This window comes from Perognathus longimembris, chromosome 6 (genome assembly GCF_023159225.1).
Source record: "Perognathus longimembris pacificus isolate PPM17 chromosome 6, ASM2315922v1, whole genome shotgun sequence".
Taxonomy (NCBI): domain Eukaryota; kingdom Metazoa; phylum Chordata; class Mammalia; order Rodentia; family Heteromyidae; genus Perognathus; species Perognathus longimembris.
Genome location: NC_063166.1, coordinates 8,994,904 through 9,013,475, shown reverse-complemented (window position 1 = coordinate 9,013,475; position 18,572 = coordinate 8,994,904). Strand labels below are relative to the sequence as shown.

Here is an 18,572-nt window from a genome sequence, read left to right as displayed (position 1 = left end):
ACAAGAGAAGGGGCCCGGGTGATTGAGTCTGTTGCCTCATGGGCACCCTTTCTCCATGTTGAACGCCAAGCTCTTTTACTCCAGCACCTTCCTTCCTTCTGGCTCTGGCCTCGCCGAGGGTAAAGACGAAGGAAGGCGCTGTCTCGGTGGGCATTCCCTCTCATCCTCCACCCCAGAATAAGCCACCCTGGGTTGCTCTGATGACCCTCATGCTGGTGCTACTTACCTTCCTGCTTTCCCCGATGTTAGGTCCCCTTCTCATCCATTCTCTACCCTGCCCCATCTTCTTTTCCAGGAGCTGGGGACCTCTGCCCATCTTCACTCTTCTACCCCACCCGTGGGCAGCTCTCTCTCTGTCTCTGTTTCTCTCTGGGTGTCTGAATCCTCTCTCTGTGCCTTGCCTCTCATGAACACACACACACACACACACACACACACACACACACACACACACACACACACACACAGTGGTTGTTTCTGCCACGAGAAGAATGTGTCTGTGTTGGGCTTGGCCAGCTGCCTGTATCCCTTGCTGCTCCCAAGCTTCTCGGTGCAGCATTCCACAGGAGGGTCCCTGGCCTTCAGAAGGCCACAGGAATGTCCCCTCCCCTCGACGCTGGCCTAGCCTCCCCTTTCCAGAGTTTAAGAAAATAAAAGTGAGTGAAAGGTATGTTTCCCTCTCCAAGCCTGCCGAGGCGGAAGGTGGGGAGGAGGCGCAGGCATCATCAGGAAGGTTCCCTGGCTGCCCTCGAGACCGGGGAAGGCAGGGGAGGAGGAAGAGTCAGAGCCTGACAGATGGATTCCTGGGAGGAGAGGGCAGGGCTCAGCACTGTCTTGGAAGCCATCAGCAAGGTGGACAAGGTGTTGCCACGGAGTGAGGGTGGTTTGGGCCTTGGCTCACAAAGCTCCCTTCTAGGCCCTTCTGGGCAAGAGCCCGACACAGAGATAGAGTGATGGCTCCGTTGAAAGATGGTGGTCTGTAAGCTTCAGGGTTCTTCCCTGGGTCTGACCAACTGGAAGTTGTGGCAGAGACTCGATGCTCGGAGCAGAGTCACTCCAGGATGCCCCAGCCTTTCCATGTGTCAGTAGACTGATCATTGGCCCGGGTCCGGGAGTCTGGGAAAGGGAAGGAGCATCTCAGATTCAGGAAATTCATTCTGTGCAGGCGCGGTCAGGATCCCTGGCCCTTCTAGGGCCTCCAGTCAAGGATGGAAGTAGCTTCCATTCAGCCCGGCCCAATATGGCCAGTGCAGAGGGGCCCTGGGGGGAGCATTGCTTTTGCCGTTGCTTTTCCAGAAGCCCAGGGTGCCTCCTTTCACACTTGCCCACCCATCACTTGGCACTTGTGGGGATGCGCTTGCTCATGGCCTCTTGGGGAAGGGAGGAGAGGGTGTCGGGCTCCACCTAGGAGCAGAGTGTGTAAGGAAGGCAGAGGTTTTGAGGGGAGGAATGGACGGTCTGAGGGCCTGGCTGTGGTAGCATGTGCTCCTGGAGACCAGGTGGGGTTAAGGAAGCAATGGGCATCGATGAAGGACCTGGGCCACCCACGTGGCGTCTTCTCCCTGCTCTGCGTCGTAGGAGCGAGTCCCCGGCACCGTGTGGAATGAGATGGATGACATGAAGGTATTTCAGATTCTAGACCTGGAGGATTTTGAAAAGATGTTTTCGGCTTATCAGAGGCACCAGGTAAGACTAACTAACCCACACCCCTCCAATCTCTTGGGTTTTGGCTTCTGATTGAACACCCTCTCAACTCAAACCTAGTCCCTTTTTTGGGTGTGCTGGTCCTAGGGCTTCAACTCGGAGCCTTGAACTCTCTCTTGGCTTCTTCACTCAGGGCTGGCATTCTTCCACTTGAGCCACACCTCCACTTCCTCAACCCTAGTCATCGTTTTGGTTTCCTTCCCTCCCTTCTCTATCCCTTACCACCCTGTTTTGCTTTTCTTCCTCACATATTTATGAAGTGACTTCACTTATTTATTTTTTCATGGCACTGGGGCTTGAACTCAAAGCCTCACATTTGCTAGGCAGGTGCCCTACTTCTTGAGCCATGCCGCCAGCCCCCTTTGTGCATTGGTTATTTTCAAGTTAGGGTCTCACTTTATGCCTGGGCTGTTCTGGGTTGCAACCGTCCCACTTGTACTTCCCATGTCATTGAGGATGTAAGGGTTCAAATCTCCATCTTCAGATCTCAGCCCACTGAGTTACCAGGATTACAGGCACGAGCCACTAGCACCTGGCTGTTTATTTGACTTTAAGGTGGGTGCCCAAGGCATCTGATTCCCTACCTGTAATTCTAGGGAGCAGCTTAGCCTACGCCCCTGTCAGGTTGGCAGCAGCTGAAGGCAGCAGCTAGGCTATAAGCTGAAAGGAGTCCTGTGAACATCGGTGTCCCTGGCTCCTCGAATGGGTGCTGGGGTCAGAGGCTATGTGGGGGGCAGCTATGAGGCACATTGATCCCACACATACCCCTAGTGTGCACATCTTCCAGGCCAGGGTCCTGGGCTGGCCCCTCCCAGTCTCCAGAACCCTGCAGCCCTGGTCACGTCGTCTCTCCCCGCCTCGGGGCCTTGGGCAGTGAGCCATGGGGCAGAAAAGGTCCTGAGAGCTGTGGTCTTTCCTCCATGCCTGAGGCAGGTTTTGAGCTAGTGGCCCCAGCTCCATCAGAGCCAGGAAGGGGGAGGACAAAGGCGCAGGCTGGGCCCCCTCCATCCCCCGTAGACACAGAGAACAGATAGGCAGGGAGCAACATGGAGGGTGCCTACTGTCCTAGCCTCCATGGGAAGGACTCGCATGAGTCTCCAGCTTGAGCTCCTTTGTATCTCTCCAGTGTTCCTCTCCCTCCTTTTTCCGGTGGAGGAATGGCCTCTGCCTTCTCCCACATTCTCAGCAGAGGAGAGGGAGGAGTGAGAAGTCGAGACCTGGGGTCAGGGAAGCCCAGGGCAGGGGGCCATGGGGTCTGCCCAGCCCCTGGATAGGGTGCAATGGTCCAGGATGGGGGGAGGGGAGCTGCCTGACCTCTACTTGTTTGGCTTCTCTGCGGTGCATGTCTGCTAGGAGTAGCTTCCAGCTATGGGGGGTGGGGGAGCCTCCTCCATGGAGACAAAGTGGACAGGCAGAGGAAAAGGCTGAAGGTCCCTCCGTCTGTTCTACTTGTCCTGGGTCCCTGAACCTCTCGACTAATGTATGGCATGTTTAATTCTCCATTGGCTGTGGCTGCTACCTGTCTAGGAGCCGATAACTAATCCTATTCACCAGGTGAGTCACTCGCAGGACTCGGAATATTCCCACTCTCAACCACTGTCCTGGGCTTTGGCTCTGAACTAGGCACAGAAGTGGGGGGTTTGTTGGGGCTGCCTCCCACCTTAGCACCCATCGTTGGAGTGAGCATGCAGGAAGGGGTGGGGAGAAATGTCGCCCACCTCTGTCAGCAATGGGAGGGGAAAGAAAGCCTCTAGGCCTTTTGTCTCCCTCCATGGAGCTCCAGGCAAGGCCTTTCTGCCTGACTGACTGACTGACTACAAAGGTTGGGCACTGCGCAGTCTCGGGGGGCAGAGTTCACAAAGATGATGATGTGGATAACAGTCCCTGGAATTGTGCACCATGGGGCCAAGCTGTGCTTAGAATTCTACCTCAGTTTCCCCACCTCCAACCTTGTGGGATAAAGACCCTGGGCATCTGGAGGTGTGCCTGTCCCCAAGAATCAGGAACTAATGACCTTTGTGGAATTTGGACCGACTTCTCATCATGATCTGAAGAGGCTCTGGGCAGTGGGGGTGGGGGTGGGATTGGGGGGCGGGGCGGGGGAGACAAGGTAGCTCTTGTCACCCAAAGCCACAGAGATTGTTCTTACCTTCCCCCCAACTAGTAGCACCCCCCTTCCCTAGGTTGCTGAGCCAGGAGAAGGGGGGCCTGCACTGACCCCCACCCCAGTTCTTTCTATCCCATAGTAAAGTCTCAGACTATTGTCCACAAGAAACAGCTGTTTCCTCTCCTTTTCACTCCCCAGGTTGGAAGGAGGGTGTCTGGGGGGGGGGAGGAGGGGGAAAGGGCAGAAGACAGGAAAAACACACCTCTGCCTCATTGTTCACAGAAAGAGCTGGGTTCCACCGAGGACATTTATTTGACCTCCCGAAAGGTCAAAGAGTTGTCGGTCATCGATGGCCGGAGGGCCCAGAACTGCATCATCCTCCTCTCCAAGTACGTGTCTGCCCTGCCTGTGAGCCCTTGTCCCGGCTGTCTTCCTGTGGGAGGGAAAGGGCAGGGCCCTCCATGAAACAGAGACCCCCCCCCCCAAATCCTAAGACCCCTGCCTGACTGGCCTGGTCAGCATGGGGCAGCTGAGTTGCTTTAAGCCGATGGAGGACTTGGAGGGGCATGATCTCAGTCCCCGAGCATTTCCCTTGTGGTCACAGAACAAACAGGACAGTATCTGCACTAACAGGGCCGCTTCTGTGCCGGCCTCCCCCAAGCCAGGGGCAGAGGGCAGAGCTCTGGGACTATTCTTAGTGCTGCCTCCAGCTGCCTCTGGGACATCTACCCCCTCTGTCCTCCCACAAGTTCCCAGATCTCTGTGTCTGCCATTCGATGGTGGGGAAGTGCTACATTCTCAGGTTTCCAGAGGCCATGTCCACAGAGGGGACTGAGAAGGGGACAGCCAGCTAGACTGATTGGAACAGCTGTGTGGGAGCTGGGTGGGTCCAAGCACACGTGACCCTGTCTCCTGAGAAGGAGAGGGAAGAGGAAGAATTAGGTACTCAGTGGCCTGCTGAAGTTCGGTCCTTCCGTGGAGATGTGGTAGAGTTTTCAGGCGGGAGAAGGAAGAGGAGCGGTCTTTAGTCTGCGTAGAGGAGGCCTTTCTTATTCCCAGGTGCCCCATGGACTTGGACAAAGCTTCACATGAGAGAGAGACACACACCAGGGACCTGAGTCTTTATGAGTCACTAAAATGCTTGTTACGCGCTATATGGAGTGTGTCCTGTTAGTTGAGCCTGAGAAGTCTGCACAGAGGAGGCGATGAGGGACGACCCAGCCATTCTCAAGTCCATGGTGGGGAAGGGGGAGGGAGAGGGGGAGGCTGGTACAGCAGCACAGGACAGAGGAGATCGGGGAGCCTCCCTGAGCTCAGCAGTGGCCAGGCTGCTCAGGGTGGCTCTCGTCTCGCTGCAGGCTGAAGCTTTCTAACGAGGAGATCCGGCAGGCCATCTTGAAGATGGACGAGCAGGAGGACCTTGCTAAAGACATGCTGGAGCAGGTGAGGACTCGGGCAGGAGGGCAGAGAGCCAGCCCTCGGGACAGTGCCAGGGGCCGCTGTGAAGCCAACACACTTGGGTTGAGAGAAGTCAGGAACTTGGAGAGTAGGTTTCTAGAACCTTCTTTGGACTGGCCTTTCTCCAGAGATCCTTGAGGTGCCTAAGAAGGGAGAGGAGGTACGAGTCATCTTGGGCCTCCAGGCCAAGTCAATACGGACAGCAGTCATCTCTCCTCCCTTTCAATTTGCGTTCAGTTTGCTACATGGCTCTGAAAGAACACAACAAAGGAATGTCAGTCAGATTTTGTTTAAAGGCAGACCACAGTCCTCCAGGAGGTATTGACTGGGGGAGAACACAAGCCAAAACCTAGAAGATATTATATATATATATATATATATATATATATAGACATATATATGTATTTATATAGAGAAATATATATTTATGTATAGGGATGTATAAATATATGTAAATATATTTATATTTTCATATATACACGTATATGTATAATTTGTACATATTTTAGACAATCATCTATTATCTCTCTCTATCATCTGTCATCATACTGCCAGTGATTCCACACTTAAGTATATACCCAAGCAAAAACAGTGTACACACTGACTAAAAGACACGCACAAAAATAATTATAGAGGGCTGGGAATGTGGCCTAGCGGTAGAAGGCTCGCCTCGCATACATGAAGCCCTGGGTTCGATTCCTCAGCACCACATATTTAGAAAAAGCTGGAAGTGGTGCTGTGGCTCAAGAGGTCGAGTACTAGCCTTGAGCAAAAAGAAGCCAGGGAAAGTGCTTAAGCCCTGAGTTCAAACCCCAGGACTGGCAAAATAATAATAATAATCATTATTATTATTATAATTATATAATTATTATAATTATTATTATAGAGCTTTATCTATAAAATCCCCAAAGTGTGAGCAGATCACATCTTCATCAATAGGAAAGTGAATCGGCATGATTATTATTTATACAGAATATGACTCAGCAATAAATAACAACGTATCAATGCAGTATTCAGCTTGGATGAATGGTAGACATTGCTTTGAGAGAAAGAAAGCCCTATGCAAAAGAGCAGCAGCTCCCTTCCATTTTCTGCAGATGTAACAAAACATCTGGCAGTGGCTAGTTTATAAAGGATAGAAATCTGTTTGGCTCACAGCTCCAGGAGGCTGGGGAGTTCAGAGGTTGCTGGGTATCTGGTGAGGGCCTTGCACTGCATCGTGGTATGGCAGGAACATCACACGAAGGATATGGCAGGTGTCTTAGCTGGCTGGCTCTTCTTTCTGGTGTCAGCCCGCTGCTGCCATTACCTCATTACCTCATCTTATCCTAAGTACCTCCCAAACGCCGGCCCCTCCCAATATCATTAGCCTATGAAGTTAGGAGTTACATTTCCATGCATGAACTTTTGGAGGAAGTATTCAAGCCATCGTGTCCAGTCCATATGACAGTGAATCTCTCTAAGCCCCCTAGTTTTCTCATGGTTTTTTTTTTGTTTGTTTGTTTATTTTGCATACCACTATTTGATCTCAGTGCGTTGCACTTGCTAGGCAGGTGCTCTATCATTGGGTCCATGTTTCCAGACCTTTTAGCTTCAGATTTTGTATGTGTGTGGTGGGGGGGGGGGCGGGGGGGGGTGGGGGGGTGGGGGGCGGTGTGTCCCCGAGCTCTTCTGCTCAACGCTAGTGCTGTACTACTTTGAGCTGCAACTCAACTTCTGGCTCTTTGGAGATTAGAGTCTCAAGGGTCCTTCTCTGCCTGGGCTGGTTTTGAACTATGATCCTTAGATCTCAGCCTCTTGACTGGCTAGGATTACAGGCATGAGACACCAGCACCAGGTTTTGGTTTTGGTTTCGGTCAGTCATGGGGCTTGAACTCTGGGTCTGGGCGCTGTCCCTGAGCTCTTCAGCTTAAGGCTAGCAAGCACTCTACCACTTTGAGCCACAGTGACATTACCAGTTTTCTGGAATTGCAGGTAAGAGTTTCATGGACTTTCCTGCCAGGGCTGGCTTTGAGCCACAATCCTCAATCTCAACCTCAGCTAGGATTCCAGGTGTGAGGCACTGGTGCCCAGCTGCTGTGGTTGTTTTTTTAATATAGGATCCATGTCACCACACCCAGCTTATTTGTTGAGCAGGGGTCTTGAGCACCTGCTTGCCTAGGCTTCCTTGAACTGTGATCTTCCCACCCTCATCTTCCATGTAGATGGGGTTATAGATGTGAGGCACCATACCAGCTCTCTCTATAGCTCAGATTGGCCTGGGATTTATCGTGCAGCACAGATTAAGATTTGCCCCCTCCCCCTCCGCCCCCCTCCCCCCGTCGCCAGTTTCCTTCTCTCCATCTTGAGCCTCTGAGAAACATACATTTATTATGCATTGAACTTTCATACTGGTTGCTCACCAATTTTCTGTGGGACCTGCACCTGCAATTTGCAGCTCCTCAAGTTCATTCCAGAGAAGAGCGATATCGACCTCCTTGAGGAACACAAGCACGAGATTGAGCGGATGGCGAGGGCCGATCGCTTCCTCTATGAGATGAGCAGGTTGAGGCAGAGGACTTGGTGGGAGGAGCAGGGATTGGGGTGGGGTGGGGTTGGAGGTTGGGGTGGCGTTCCACCAAGGAAACGGGAAGGGATGGTTGATGGGCTGGCTCAGGAGGAGGCTGCAGGAGTTTTCTGGAACAGTCGCTTACCCCGTCTACAGGATCGACCACTACCAGCAACGACTGCAGGCCCTGTTCTTCAAGAAGAAGTTCCAAGAGCGGCTGGCGGAGGCCAAACCCAAAGTGGAAGGTAGGGCCGAGGGCTGCCGGAGGTCTGGGGTACAGAGGTATCTGGGCAGAGGGAAACTCCTTCCTTACTCACCCCCCCACCCCCACCCCAAGAAAACAATGTCAAGGACCAAATTGGAAACAATGGTTATGATTAGAAGAGGTCTTGGTACAGAATAGTTTATGTGCCAACCATGTGACACACATCTACAGCTCATCATTCAGGTGTCCCCGGGGCGGGGGGGGGGGCATCTGTCCAGGGCCTCAGAGTGCTATAGAAATAGACAGTAGTGCTACATCCAGCTCCTAACCAGGCCTGGAATGCCTTGATCACATCCATCCTGGCCTACTTGAGAGGTATGGGTTTCCCGGAAGAGCCCTGGGCACAAAGATGGTAGTTGGTACAGGTGACCACTGAAGACACCCGATTTTCTGAGTCAGGGAAATCCCTTGGGTACAGGCCGATGTGGATCGATGTGCTAGTGAAACCCTCTCACACCAGCTGCTCATGCCCCCTGTGGACCTCTTCCTCTCATCTCCCCCAAATGGGATGCGGGTGTGATTCCTCCATCCCTTCAGCCCCCCCCCCCGCCCCCCTTCTTTCTTGTTCTGTGGGACTGCACAGCGGGGCTCTCCCTAGAGCTGCAGGTGGGGAAGGTGGAGAAGGCAAGGGACAGGAAGTCCTGGGAAAGGCAGGGAGCGCAGGCTGATGAGCAGACCTGCCATCAGAGGGGCGGGAACAAGAAGCTGGGAGGGGATACACTAGCAGAGCACGAGCACCTCCTGCTGGACAGCATGGTCACATAGCACTCCCACAGAGTGGCCCTTCCTGGGGATTGGTGGGCCTCTTGCGGGGGGGGGGGGGGGGGGGTAAGGGCAAGAGCTAAAGGCAGACGTGTGAACAGATGTTCGCATCGCAAGGTTGGGGGAACAGATCTCCGGGATCCTTGGTCTCAGGGAGAAGGAAACACGTCAGTGGCAAGTCTCCATCTGGCGGTTTCTCCTTGTCCCGGCTGTGGGTGAACCCTTTATCTTCAACTTTCTTTCTTCCTGCTGCTGGTTGCCTTTGGCACACTCGACATAGATAAGGGGTTCAGGTCAAGACGTAGGTGCTCAACTATTTGTGTCTCTTGGGTCAGTGGAGCAAATGTGAACCATTGTATTTGGAGCTGTAGCCTCATGAGAGTAGCTCAATTTCCAATCATTTCCTGCTCCCAGGAAGCCTCTCCCACCTTCTCCCCGAGAGTCAGTCAGCAGTTACTCTGTCTTTAATAACAAGCTACACAGAGCAAGACATGTTTGGCAGAGCCAGACTGCAGGGAGAAACCCACGGTTCTCTTATCTGTAAAGAACGCTCAGCCTTGGCAAAACTGTTCTTCTTGAACGGCTGGGAGCTGGAGGAGATACCCAAGTCGTCGTTTATGGAATGGGGCAGACAGCCAAGGGCTGTACAGGCATTTGGGTTCGTCTCCCTTTCCTTCCAGTCTCCCAGGAAGTGTTTCTGAAGTCGTTAAGATTGCGCCTACACCAGCTGGGTGCTGAGCCATTAGCATCCACCATTCTATGGAGGGGCTCGGGTCAAGCTGCTAAAAGCTAATTCACCAAATCTGACAAGTGTGATAATTCTGTGACTGTATTCACGCACATATTCTTGAATATATTCCGAGGAGTATTTCTGTCTCTGGGTAGACCAAGTGTACTGATTCTTATTATGAACACATTCACTAAATATAGTCGAGAGGAACAGAGTTGCAAATGTAATATCCTTATGAATAGATTCATGAATAGATTCCTCTTGTGAATGTATCTAAAAATGTCAGCATCGAATAGGGGAGTTTTCCTGTTTCTGCTGATTGCCTTTGAATTCTTGTCATTTTCTATTTTGCCAACATTTTTTTTTTTTAGCATTTTTAAGGAAGATTCCTTTGCAGACCTCCCCCCTCCCGCCCGCCCCAAATAGCATATCAACCTTAGAAATTATCCCAAGCAAAATAACTTGTGGGGAATTTTTATAAGTAGTTATTTCCCCAAATAAACATTTTAAAATTGAAATGTGACATGTATAGATTTAACTACATGCACCTAAATCCTAAGAGCCTTTGCCTGATGAATCATTACAAAGTGAACCCCTTCTTGTATAATCCATCTCCAGGTGAGGAAGTAGCTTCTAGACCCCAGCTCATTTTACATCCTTCTCCCAAACACTGATCCTGCCTGGGTATTCCTCCCTCCCTCCCTCCCTCTCTCCCTCCCTCCTCATCTAACTTAACAGCTATCTTGACGGTTTTAAACTTTATAAAATGGAATAATATATGAATCTTTTTTTTTTTTTGGTCCTGGGGCTTGAACTCAAGAGCCTGGGCACTGTCTCTGAGCCCCTTAGTGCTCTGAGCTAGTGCTCTACCACTTAAGCCACAGTGCCACTACCAGCTTTCTGAGTAGATAAGAGTCTCATGGACTTTCCTGCCTGGGCTAGTTTTGAACCATGATCCTTACATCTCAGCCTCCTGAGTAGCTAAGATTACAAGCATAAGCCATCGGTGCCTGGCTGGTAATTTTTAATCTGGTTCCTTTTGTCCAACATTATGGTTGTGAGTTATTCCTACAGATACATGTAGTAGTGAATACCACCTCTTATTTCATTATACAGCCCTACCATAATTTACCACAATATTTTCATTATAATTTAGAAACCCTGGGAACAATCCAAAATATCCATTCACAAGAATGGTGCTTTTACATATGGTACATATGCATTTGACTTAGAAGCTACTGGTCAACCCTCACTCATTTATCTACTTTACACCTTCTTTTTCACATTTAATTCTTTTAGATTGCTTTTGCTTTGTTGTTGCAGTTGGTTTTGTTTTACAAGCTTTCAGTGTTCAGATCTCTTTTTATCTTAAAGAAATGAATTTCTTAAGGAAGTTTGAGTTCAGTGTCTTCCAGAGATGGGAGGCTTGCTGTGTTCTTGCCATCACACTTAATATTCAAAAGAATACTCTGGAACTAGTAGCCAAACTCTCATGGAGGAACTCATGTCTCATTTCCGGGCATTCACACGAATCTGTGGTGGCTAAGGAAGGGCCAGAGAAGCCACAGCAGAATGAAGTGCTGAGGTTTTCACTACTGTCCACCTTGCTTTACGTTTCTAGTAAATGGATTGTTTACACATTGGAGGGAAACGGTGAAAGTGCCCAGAGAGGTTGGAAATACTTTCAAAAATGATATTCAACAGAACGTTGAGTAACTTATTTCATCAATTCTAAGAACCCCCCCCCCATCACCTGCAGGACAGAAATATGGGAATAGTATCATCAATAACACCATATATTTTTATCAAGAGATTTTTGTTTGCACCCCCCTCCCCCCTCGAATCAATAAGATACAGAATTTCGAAGCAGTCAGGCACACCCCATGATAGGTAAGATGGAGAAAGACAACGTTCTCAGGGAGGGCTGGCACACCTGGACGAAGGGCAGTCTGGTGACGTGGCCTTTGGCGAGGTGGTTTGCTTCCTTGGAGTAGGGAAGGAGAGGGGCTTGCTGCAAGTATGCAGGGTTTCTGCCCCACGAAGGCAGGAGACGCTGGGCAGCCCCTTCCCACACATTGTGGTGGCAGCATCTAAGGCCCATGGGGCGGGGGGGGGGGGGGGAGGGGGCTGCTGCCTGGTCCAGTTTGCGTGGGGATGTGACCGGCCCCTCCTCTCCCAGCCATCCTGCTGGCCTCCCGGGAGCTGACCTGCAGCAGGCGGCTAAAGCAGATGCTGGAGGTGGTCCTGGCCATTGGCAACTTCATGAACAAAGGGCAGCGTGGGGGTGCCTATGGCTTCCGGGTGGCCAGCCTCAACAAGATCGTGGACACCAAGTCCAGCATCGACAGGTACGGACCATCTGCTTCCTCGGGGGTCCCTCCTGTCCCCCGTGACCCCCTTCACCTGCCACCTCAGTTCCCCCCCCCACCGCTCCCCATCCCCAGTCCCTCGGCACCCCCACTCCTGACCCGATTGTGGTCCTCCACAGAAACATCTCCCTGCTCCACTACCTGATCATGATCCTGGAGAAGCACTTTCCCGACATCCTGAACTTGCCCTCGGAGCTGCAGCACCTTTCAGACGCCGCCAAAGTCAAGTGAGGCGCCCGCCCCTGTCAGACTTCCTTCTCCCCCAAGATCTCACAGGCGCCCATTTCCCTCCTTGAGGGGCCCGAGCTTCCCGGAGAAGCATATACCCTGAGGCACCAAGGGTGCTCTTGTATCCCTATTTCTGAGATAGTTCAAGAAAGCACTCCTATAGAAAGAATGCCGATAGGATTAACCCCATCTCCACGCTGGGTAGATGGAACCTAGCCCTGACAGGGAACCCTGGGGGCGAGTGCCGAATCATCGCTCCGCTTCTTAGCGCCAAAGCGGACGATCGACTCTGCCTCTCCTGTCTCCCCCACAGCCTGGCAGAGCTGGAGAAGGAGGTGAGCAACCTCAAGAAGGGCTTGCGCGCCGTGGAGGTGGTGAGTACACTCGTAAGACCCACTGGGCGAGGAAGATGCTCACACTTGCCAGGCGGGGAGCGATGCCGGGGTCCGCAGAGAGCAAATGCAGGCAGGGGCCAGATGCATCCGTGCGAGCCGAGGCTCCGGGCTGCCGTGCCAGAAAATCCAGCCCTGGAGGCCCAGCCCTCCGGAGGGAGTGATTGGTGTGTTTGGAGTTTTACATTTTGACATGAACAGAGAGGGCATCCATCTTAGCTTCCCATTGCTACAACATGGGATGTGCCCTAAGACTGCCATGTGCATAAATCTGATTCTAGTGGCTGGAGAAGTTGAAAGCTGGCTCAAGGAGGAGGCAGTTCGGCAGGCGTCCTTCTTTACATCTCTTCTCTTCATCCCCGAGCCAGTGCAGGTTCTGACTGCCCTGTTGTTGGAGCCTCAGGTGTCTTAGATGGTTCCAGCTACCATGTCAAGTCCATTAACCAAGTGGCTTATACACAAGACTTACTTCTCTTAGTTCTGGAGGATGGGACGGCCAACATCAAGATGCTAGAAGGTTCCCTATCCAGTGAGGGCCCGCTCTTCCTGGATGGCACCTCCTCACTGTGTGTTCACAGGGTGTCAAGAGCAGGCGAACATCTCAGAGCCTCTTTCCTAAGGGTGCTCATCCCATTCATGAGGGAGGGCTGTGCCCCCTGGCCCTGTCACCATCTAATCTTACACCCTAAAACCTTTCGCTTTGTGGGTGAGGAGATCAACACCAGAATCTTGGGCAGACACAAATATTCTGACAGAAGCACCAGGTCTCTCTGGTCCTGTCTCCTGCTCTGGTGGCTTCTCAGTTCATCTCTCCTCGAGGTTCTAGGCTGTCCAGTAGTTGGGGCATCTTCATTCCTTGGTCCTTCACCCCAAGGAACTACAGATCTTTCCTGTGTTCACTGTAAGGGAGGGATATGGGGAGAATGGACTCAGATGGAGGTTAAATATGGACAAAGTAAGGACAAAGCCCCTGGTGGCCATCAAGGGTAGTGGAAGAAGGGGAGAAATCTCCAAACTTCCAACTGGACTGTCCTGCAAAATACTACTGGAAAGAATGGTCCATGGTCCAGCCACACGATCACCGGCTGGGAGTTTTAGAAAGGTATCCCCTTCACCTGTGTACTGACCAGAGCTGAGATGGGGTCACACTGCAGACCTGGCTCTGCTGGGCTTGGGGTGGCCCCGGGCCTGCCATGTTGTGAGAGTTCCTAACCATATCGCAGACAACAGAAGCTGGCAGTGGAGGGGAAGGGAAAGACACAGACAGGTGGCTTCGTGGACAACACCTTAGAACTGTGGGCTTGAGTGTTGTCTCTTTAGTGTCCTGTGGGTGATGGGGACTGAGGGTATGTGTGTAGCTACTGAATTCCCAACATGCTCAGCCTGTATCCATCCAGCAGCTCTTCTCCCTTCTTCCTCAGGAACTGGAATATCAAAGACATCAAGTACGGGAGCCCAATGACAAGTTTGTCCCGGTCATGAGTGACTTCATCACCGTGTCCAGCTTTAGCTTCTCAGAGCTGGAGGACCAGTTAAATGAGGCCAGGGATAAGGTAGGAGGGGCTCAGGCCCCACCTCTGACTTTGCTCCCCAACTGACCCCACCCCACTGCCCCTCAGAGTCTTGGAATTCACTTCCATCATCCCTACAAGACAAGCTATGGTTACCACACACCATGAAGGAGACTTAGGTGTTGGGCACCACATTAAGTGTTCAGAGGATTTGTTTCACTCACTATGGGTAGGAAGTTAATAATCTCATCCAATCCATATGAACAGCGAGATGTGAAATCACTTGCCTAAGAAGTGGATGTAAATGGTAGAGTCTCTTCAGCTTAGCTTTGGTTTTGGTGGTTATACTTCTGCCACAGGCTCCATACATGAGCATCTTTTTAGTAGGTGCACTTTTTTTTTTTTAAATTCAGGAGGGCTGGATGGAACCAGAGTTCCAGTATTTCTTTAAAGCTCCAAGAAGTTATATAGGTGGCTGCTCCAAGGACCATGCCTTGGGTGGCAACATCTTTCTTAGCATCTTGTGGGCTGAATTAACAAAGGTGGCTCTCAATGGTAGTCTGCATAGTGCCTGGCGTGTAGAGATAGAGCTAGCCCTTTATGCCCATCGGATCATCTGACTTCCACAAGAATCCTATGACATTTATTTATCTCTGTTTCGCAGACAAGGCAGTTGAAGCCTAAGGGAATAAAGAAGTAATCCAATGAGTAGGCAACTTCTGGGGACCTTTTAAATCCTCCTGATCAGGCAGTGTTCGACTTTAGAAAGTTTCCTAAGGTCGAGACCTACAACCTAACAGAGCCAGAGAGAGCTCCCGGGGGGGACGTCCATCAGCCCCAGGCCACCAACGTGGACTGTCAGTCGGCCCCAGCCCACCAATTCAGCCATTGGCCCAAGGCTTTCCTTAGTTCGTCCCCAATGCTGTCGTAGCCGAGCCTTGCTGGCCCTCTGACCTTTCCCTCTCAGGCCCAGCACTGGGCTCAGCTCTGGCTGGGAGCCAAGTCGTGGCAAGTCCACCCTATCGGACGACTCTCCACTACTCCGTTCCTGTTCCCTGTACAGTTTGCCAAGGCCTTGGTGCACTTCGGGGAACAGGAGAGCAAGATGCAGCCCGATGAATTCTTTGGCATCTTCGACACCTTCCTGCAAGCCTTCCTGGAGGCCCGGCAGGATCTGGAGGCCATGAGGAAGAAGAAGGAAGAGGAGGAGAGGCGGGCACGAATGGAGGTCATGGTGAGTGAGGCGGGTCTGGGGGGTGGGGTGGGGTGAGGGAGGGGGGGTGGGTCTGAGTGGGGACGTCCCTGTCTCCCGTCGTCCCACCTGCAGCTGAAGGAGCAGCGGGAACGTGAGCGGTGGCAGCGGCAGCGGAAGGTCCTGGCCGGGAACTCGCTGGAGGAGGGAGGCGAGTTTGATGACCTGGTGTCGGCCCTGCGCTCCGGGGAAGTGTTTGAGAAGGACTTAAGCAAGTTCAAGCGCAACCGCAAGCGCTCCACGAGCCAGGCCCCGGAGGTCACCCGTGAGCGGGCGAGAAACAGGCTGCATTATTGACCTGGGGCCGGGCCGGGCCGGGCCGGGGGCTGCGTGGAGGAGGTGGTGACTTGGGAATATTTGGTGCTGGGTTTGGAGCCCTGGGCTGGGTCCTGGGAGCTGCGTGTGGCTGGACCAGGTGTCTCCCCACACTTAACCTTAAGGGGTGTCTCTCACCTCCCTTTCATATTGTTTATTCTCTCTGGGTGCCCAGGGGTCATTTTGAGGTTGGCTTGGCTGTCCCTGGCAGGTCCTGGCCTCTTGCTAGGTAATCGATACCGAGAGGGCCCCATCCTCCATGCCGGGCATCCGTGCCGATGCCGAACTGTTCTAGATCTAGACACCAGTGTCGGGAGGTGGGGGGGCTTGAACTCAGCTCTGGAGTGACAGGAACACGACTGACACGGGCCCGAGAGGCAGGGGGAGAGAAGCCCACCCTGCATCCCTCCAGAAGAGGCTCTGGACACCAACGCTCCTCTTGAAGGGAAACCGAAGCGGCACTCACCGTGCAGGCTAGCTAGATCAGCCCCGGGGATGTTCCAGGAACGTGCCGCGGAGACAGGACCACGAGGGACCAAAGCCATCAGGACAGAGCCGCAAGGCCTGTTTCCTGCGGAGCAAGCCCTCCGGCCTCCCCTTCTGTCCTCGGCCTCACCTCCCTGCTATCCACCAACACAAAGCCAGAAAACTCACCCTTGGGCTTCAAGGACTTCTGCTCACCGCCAGGCCCGAGGTGAATCTGGACAGCAAAGGGGCCTGAGAAACCTCCTCCGTCACCACGCCTCATGCTTGGGTCTGAGGACCCTGTAGCTACTCTCCGTGCCACCTGGCCACCATTCACCAGCAAGACAGTGACCCCCACCTGTCACCCTAAGTGCTTAGTCACCCCCTCATCAGAGGGCAACCCTGGGAAGCTCGGAAGTGAGCCCCAGGTCTACCCCTTACTGTTACTCACCCAGACACCCCTCTACCTTCTTTAATACCAGTTACCCGGCAAAGCCACAGTGAAAATCCCCACTCTCCATTGCACTGGTTCTATGTGGTCCTGAGGGCCAGGGTCGGCCGATGCATTCCAAGGAGGCATTTGGACTGGTGTCTGTGGGGGGAGGGGGAGGGCACGAAGACAGAGGGGGGAGACTGGCGAGAGAGATGGGGATGGGGGAGAACTCCCTTCCTTGGGGCCATCACTGCCTGAAGGAGTCAAGAGAGGAAGACGTAGGAGGCACCCACCAACTCGGGGGTTCCATTTTATTCTTCACTCCGATTTGTGGGAGTCCGTCCCGGCTCTGCCGTCCAATGCTGCCTTCCGTGCTGGCTGTGGCGTTAGAGTGTGGGCTGATGTATGTGCAAGGATGGTTTTTCTGAATGGAAGTGGGGGAGGCCAATGCTTTCAGGGTCTTACTTTCAACACGCCCTCCTCTCATCTTGCACAAGGTGAGCTGCCTGAGCCTCCACCATTAGAACGGTCTCTGGCCCTTCTGCCCCTTCCCCTTCCCTTCCTTATCCAATCCCCGGCCTGGCTCAGGACCGGTACCTGCAGACAAGTCTGCTGGGCTGGACTGACTCCCCAATGTGAGACTCGTGGGGTGAGACCCCAGCAGCTGCGTGCGTGCGAGCGTAGCAAGTGCACTAGGCGAGCCCAGCACGGGCATCGGTGGTGCGAGCGGGGCAGGCAGGTGGGTTCCGCCGGGAGGGATCTGAGCAAATGCACACGCCTGGCTGGCACAGGTGTGAAGCGGACACCTGGGACCCAGGCGAGGGCAAGATGAAGCTTTCTAGGAAGGCAGCTGCCAAGAGCTGCGGGGTTTTGTGTTCTCCATCTGTGCAACAAGGCGGCGCCCACTGCCAGGAGTGGGCGGTGGGGTGGAGACAGCGGGGTCCCAGGGGATGGGGGAGGGTTCCACCTCCATCCATCAGCAACATCCACGTCCTGGCATCCCCACCTGCGATGGAGGACCTGGCACGAACCAGGGAAGGTGAGTTCGAGGCTGTTCCAGACACGTCGGATCCTCAGCCAAGCAGAGTTTGGCTTTCCTGTTTACAGAGGGCAGATGCGTTGTTCCAGAACCCCCAGAACCCCACTTCCTTACCCTCCTGCCAGCATTTTGTTTTCCTTCCCTATTTATTATTTCCTCGATTTGGCCGGTGGCTCCGATACGAGGATGCCACTGTCACCGGGATGCCGCTGTCACCAGGTTCTGGCGGCGGCGTGGACTGTGGGCCGTTGTGAGTCCGCTCGGCAAGAAGGGGCCCGCGGGGGCGGCAGGGCCGGTCCTTGAGGTGAAGTCGCCATGGCGACTGCGGTGGTGTTCTCTGGTCTTGCTTTCTCCAGCGAGGGGGCATGGGGGGGGGCCCACCTTTTGCCGCCTGTTATCCTCCCCCCTCTCCCCCCCCCCGCCAGCTAATTTGGTGTCCAGTGTAAAATTCAGTCAAAATCTAATACAACCCTCTCAGCGGCAGGCCCCTCCCCATCCCATGAGGGCTGTTTAGGGGTGTGTGTGTGTGTGTGTGTGTGTGTGTGTGTGTGTGTGGTCCTCCATGTGGAAGGGAACCCCATCCCCTGGGTTGTGGACATCTGGGGTGCTGTGACCTTTCCCCTGGGGACCTCTACCAAAGGTACCAAGGCTGCTGCTGCTCCCATCAGCTGCCTCAGGTGACAAAATGAGGCTTGTGTAAAAAAGGGTTTTGTTTTTTTTTTTACTTGCACCTTTAAAAAAAAAGAATATATTATAATACTAAAAACAAATAAAAAACCCTATTAAATCCATACCACCCCTACCCTGCCTGCCTAGAAACGTGTTATCTTTCCATGAAGGGACTTGGGGTGGGCACAGAGCGGGGGTGGGGGGGTGGGGGGAGGGGGAGGGGTTCCATCGGCTCTGAGCCAGCCAACCAGGAAGCCTGCACGTCAGGTGACAGCACTGCAGCAGCGCGAATTCAAAGTATTTACCACACAGAGAGCCACCTGTT

The 18,572-nt window shown here is 53.1% G+C and overlaps 1 protein-coding gene across 6 annotated transcripts in view; it reads left to right on the top strand.

Annotated features, from left to right (window-relative positions):
• Daam2 (dishevelled associated activator of morphogenesis 2) overlaps nucleotides 1–18,572 on the top strand; it is a 96,055-nt gene that overhangs the window by 70,392 nt on the left and 7,091 nt on the right. For 2 of the 6 annotated variants that reach the window (XM_048347820.1, XM_048347821.1), the window contains exons 15-26: nucleotides 1,579–1,686; nucleotides 3,232–3,258; nucleotides 4,094–4,200; nucleotides 5,170–5,254; nucleotides 7,707–7,813; nucleotides 7,974–8,062; nucleotides 11,754–11,922; nucleotides 12,063–12,170; nucleotides 12,485–12,545; nucleotides 13,985–14,116; nucleotides 15,138–15,308; nucleotides 15,402–17,462. In XM_048347820.1, coding sequence (XP_048203777.1) covers nucleotides 1,579–1,686; nucleotides 3,232–3,258; nucleotides 4,094–4,200; nucleotides 5,170–5,254; nucleotides 7,707–7,813; nucleotides 7,974–8,062; nucleotides 11,754–11,922; nucleotides 12,063–12,170; nucleotides 12,485–12,545; nucleotides 13,985–14,116; nucleotides 15,138–15,308; nucleotides 15,402–15,623 — 1,386 coding nt within the window. In that variant the 3' untranslated portion in view covers nucleotides 15,624–17,462. The other 4 variants (XM_048347822.1, XM_048347823.1, XR_007211193.1 and 1 more) reach the window with 3 other exon arrangements.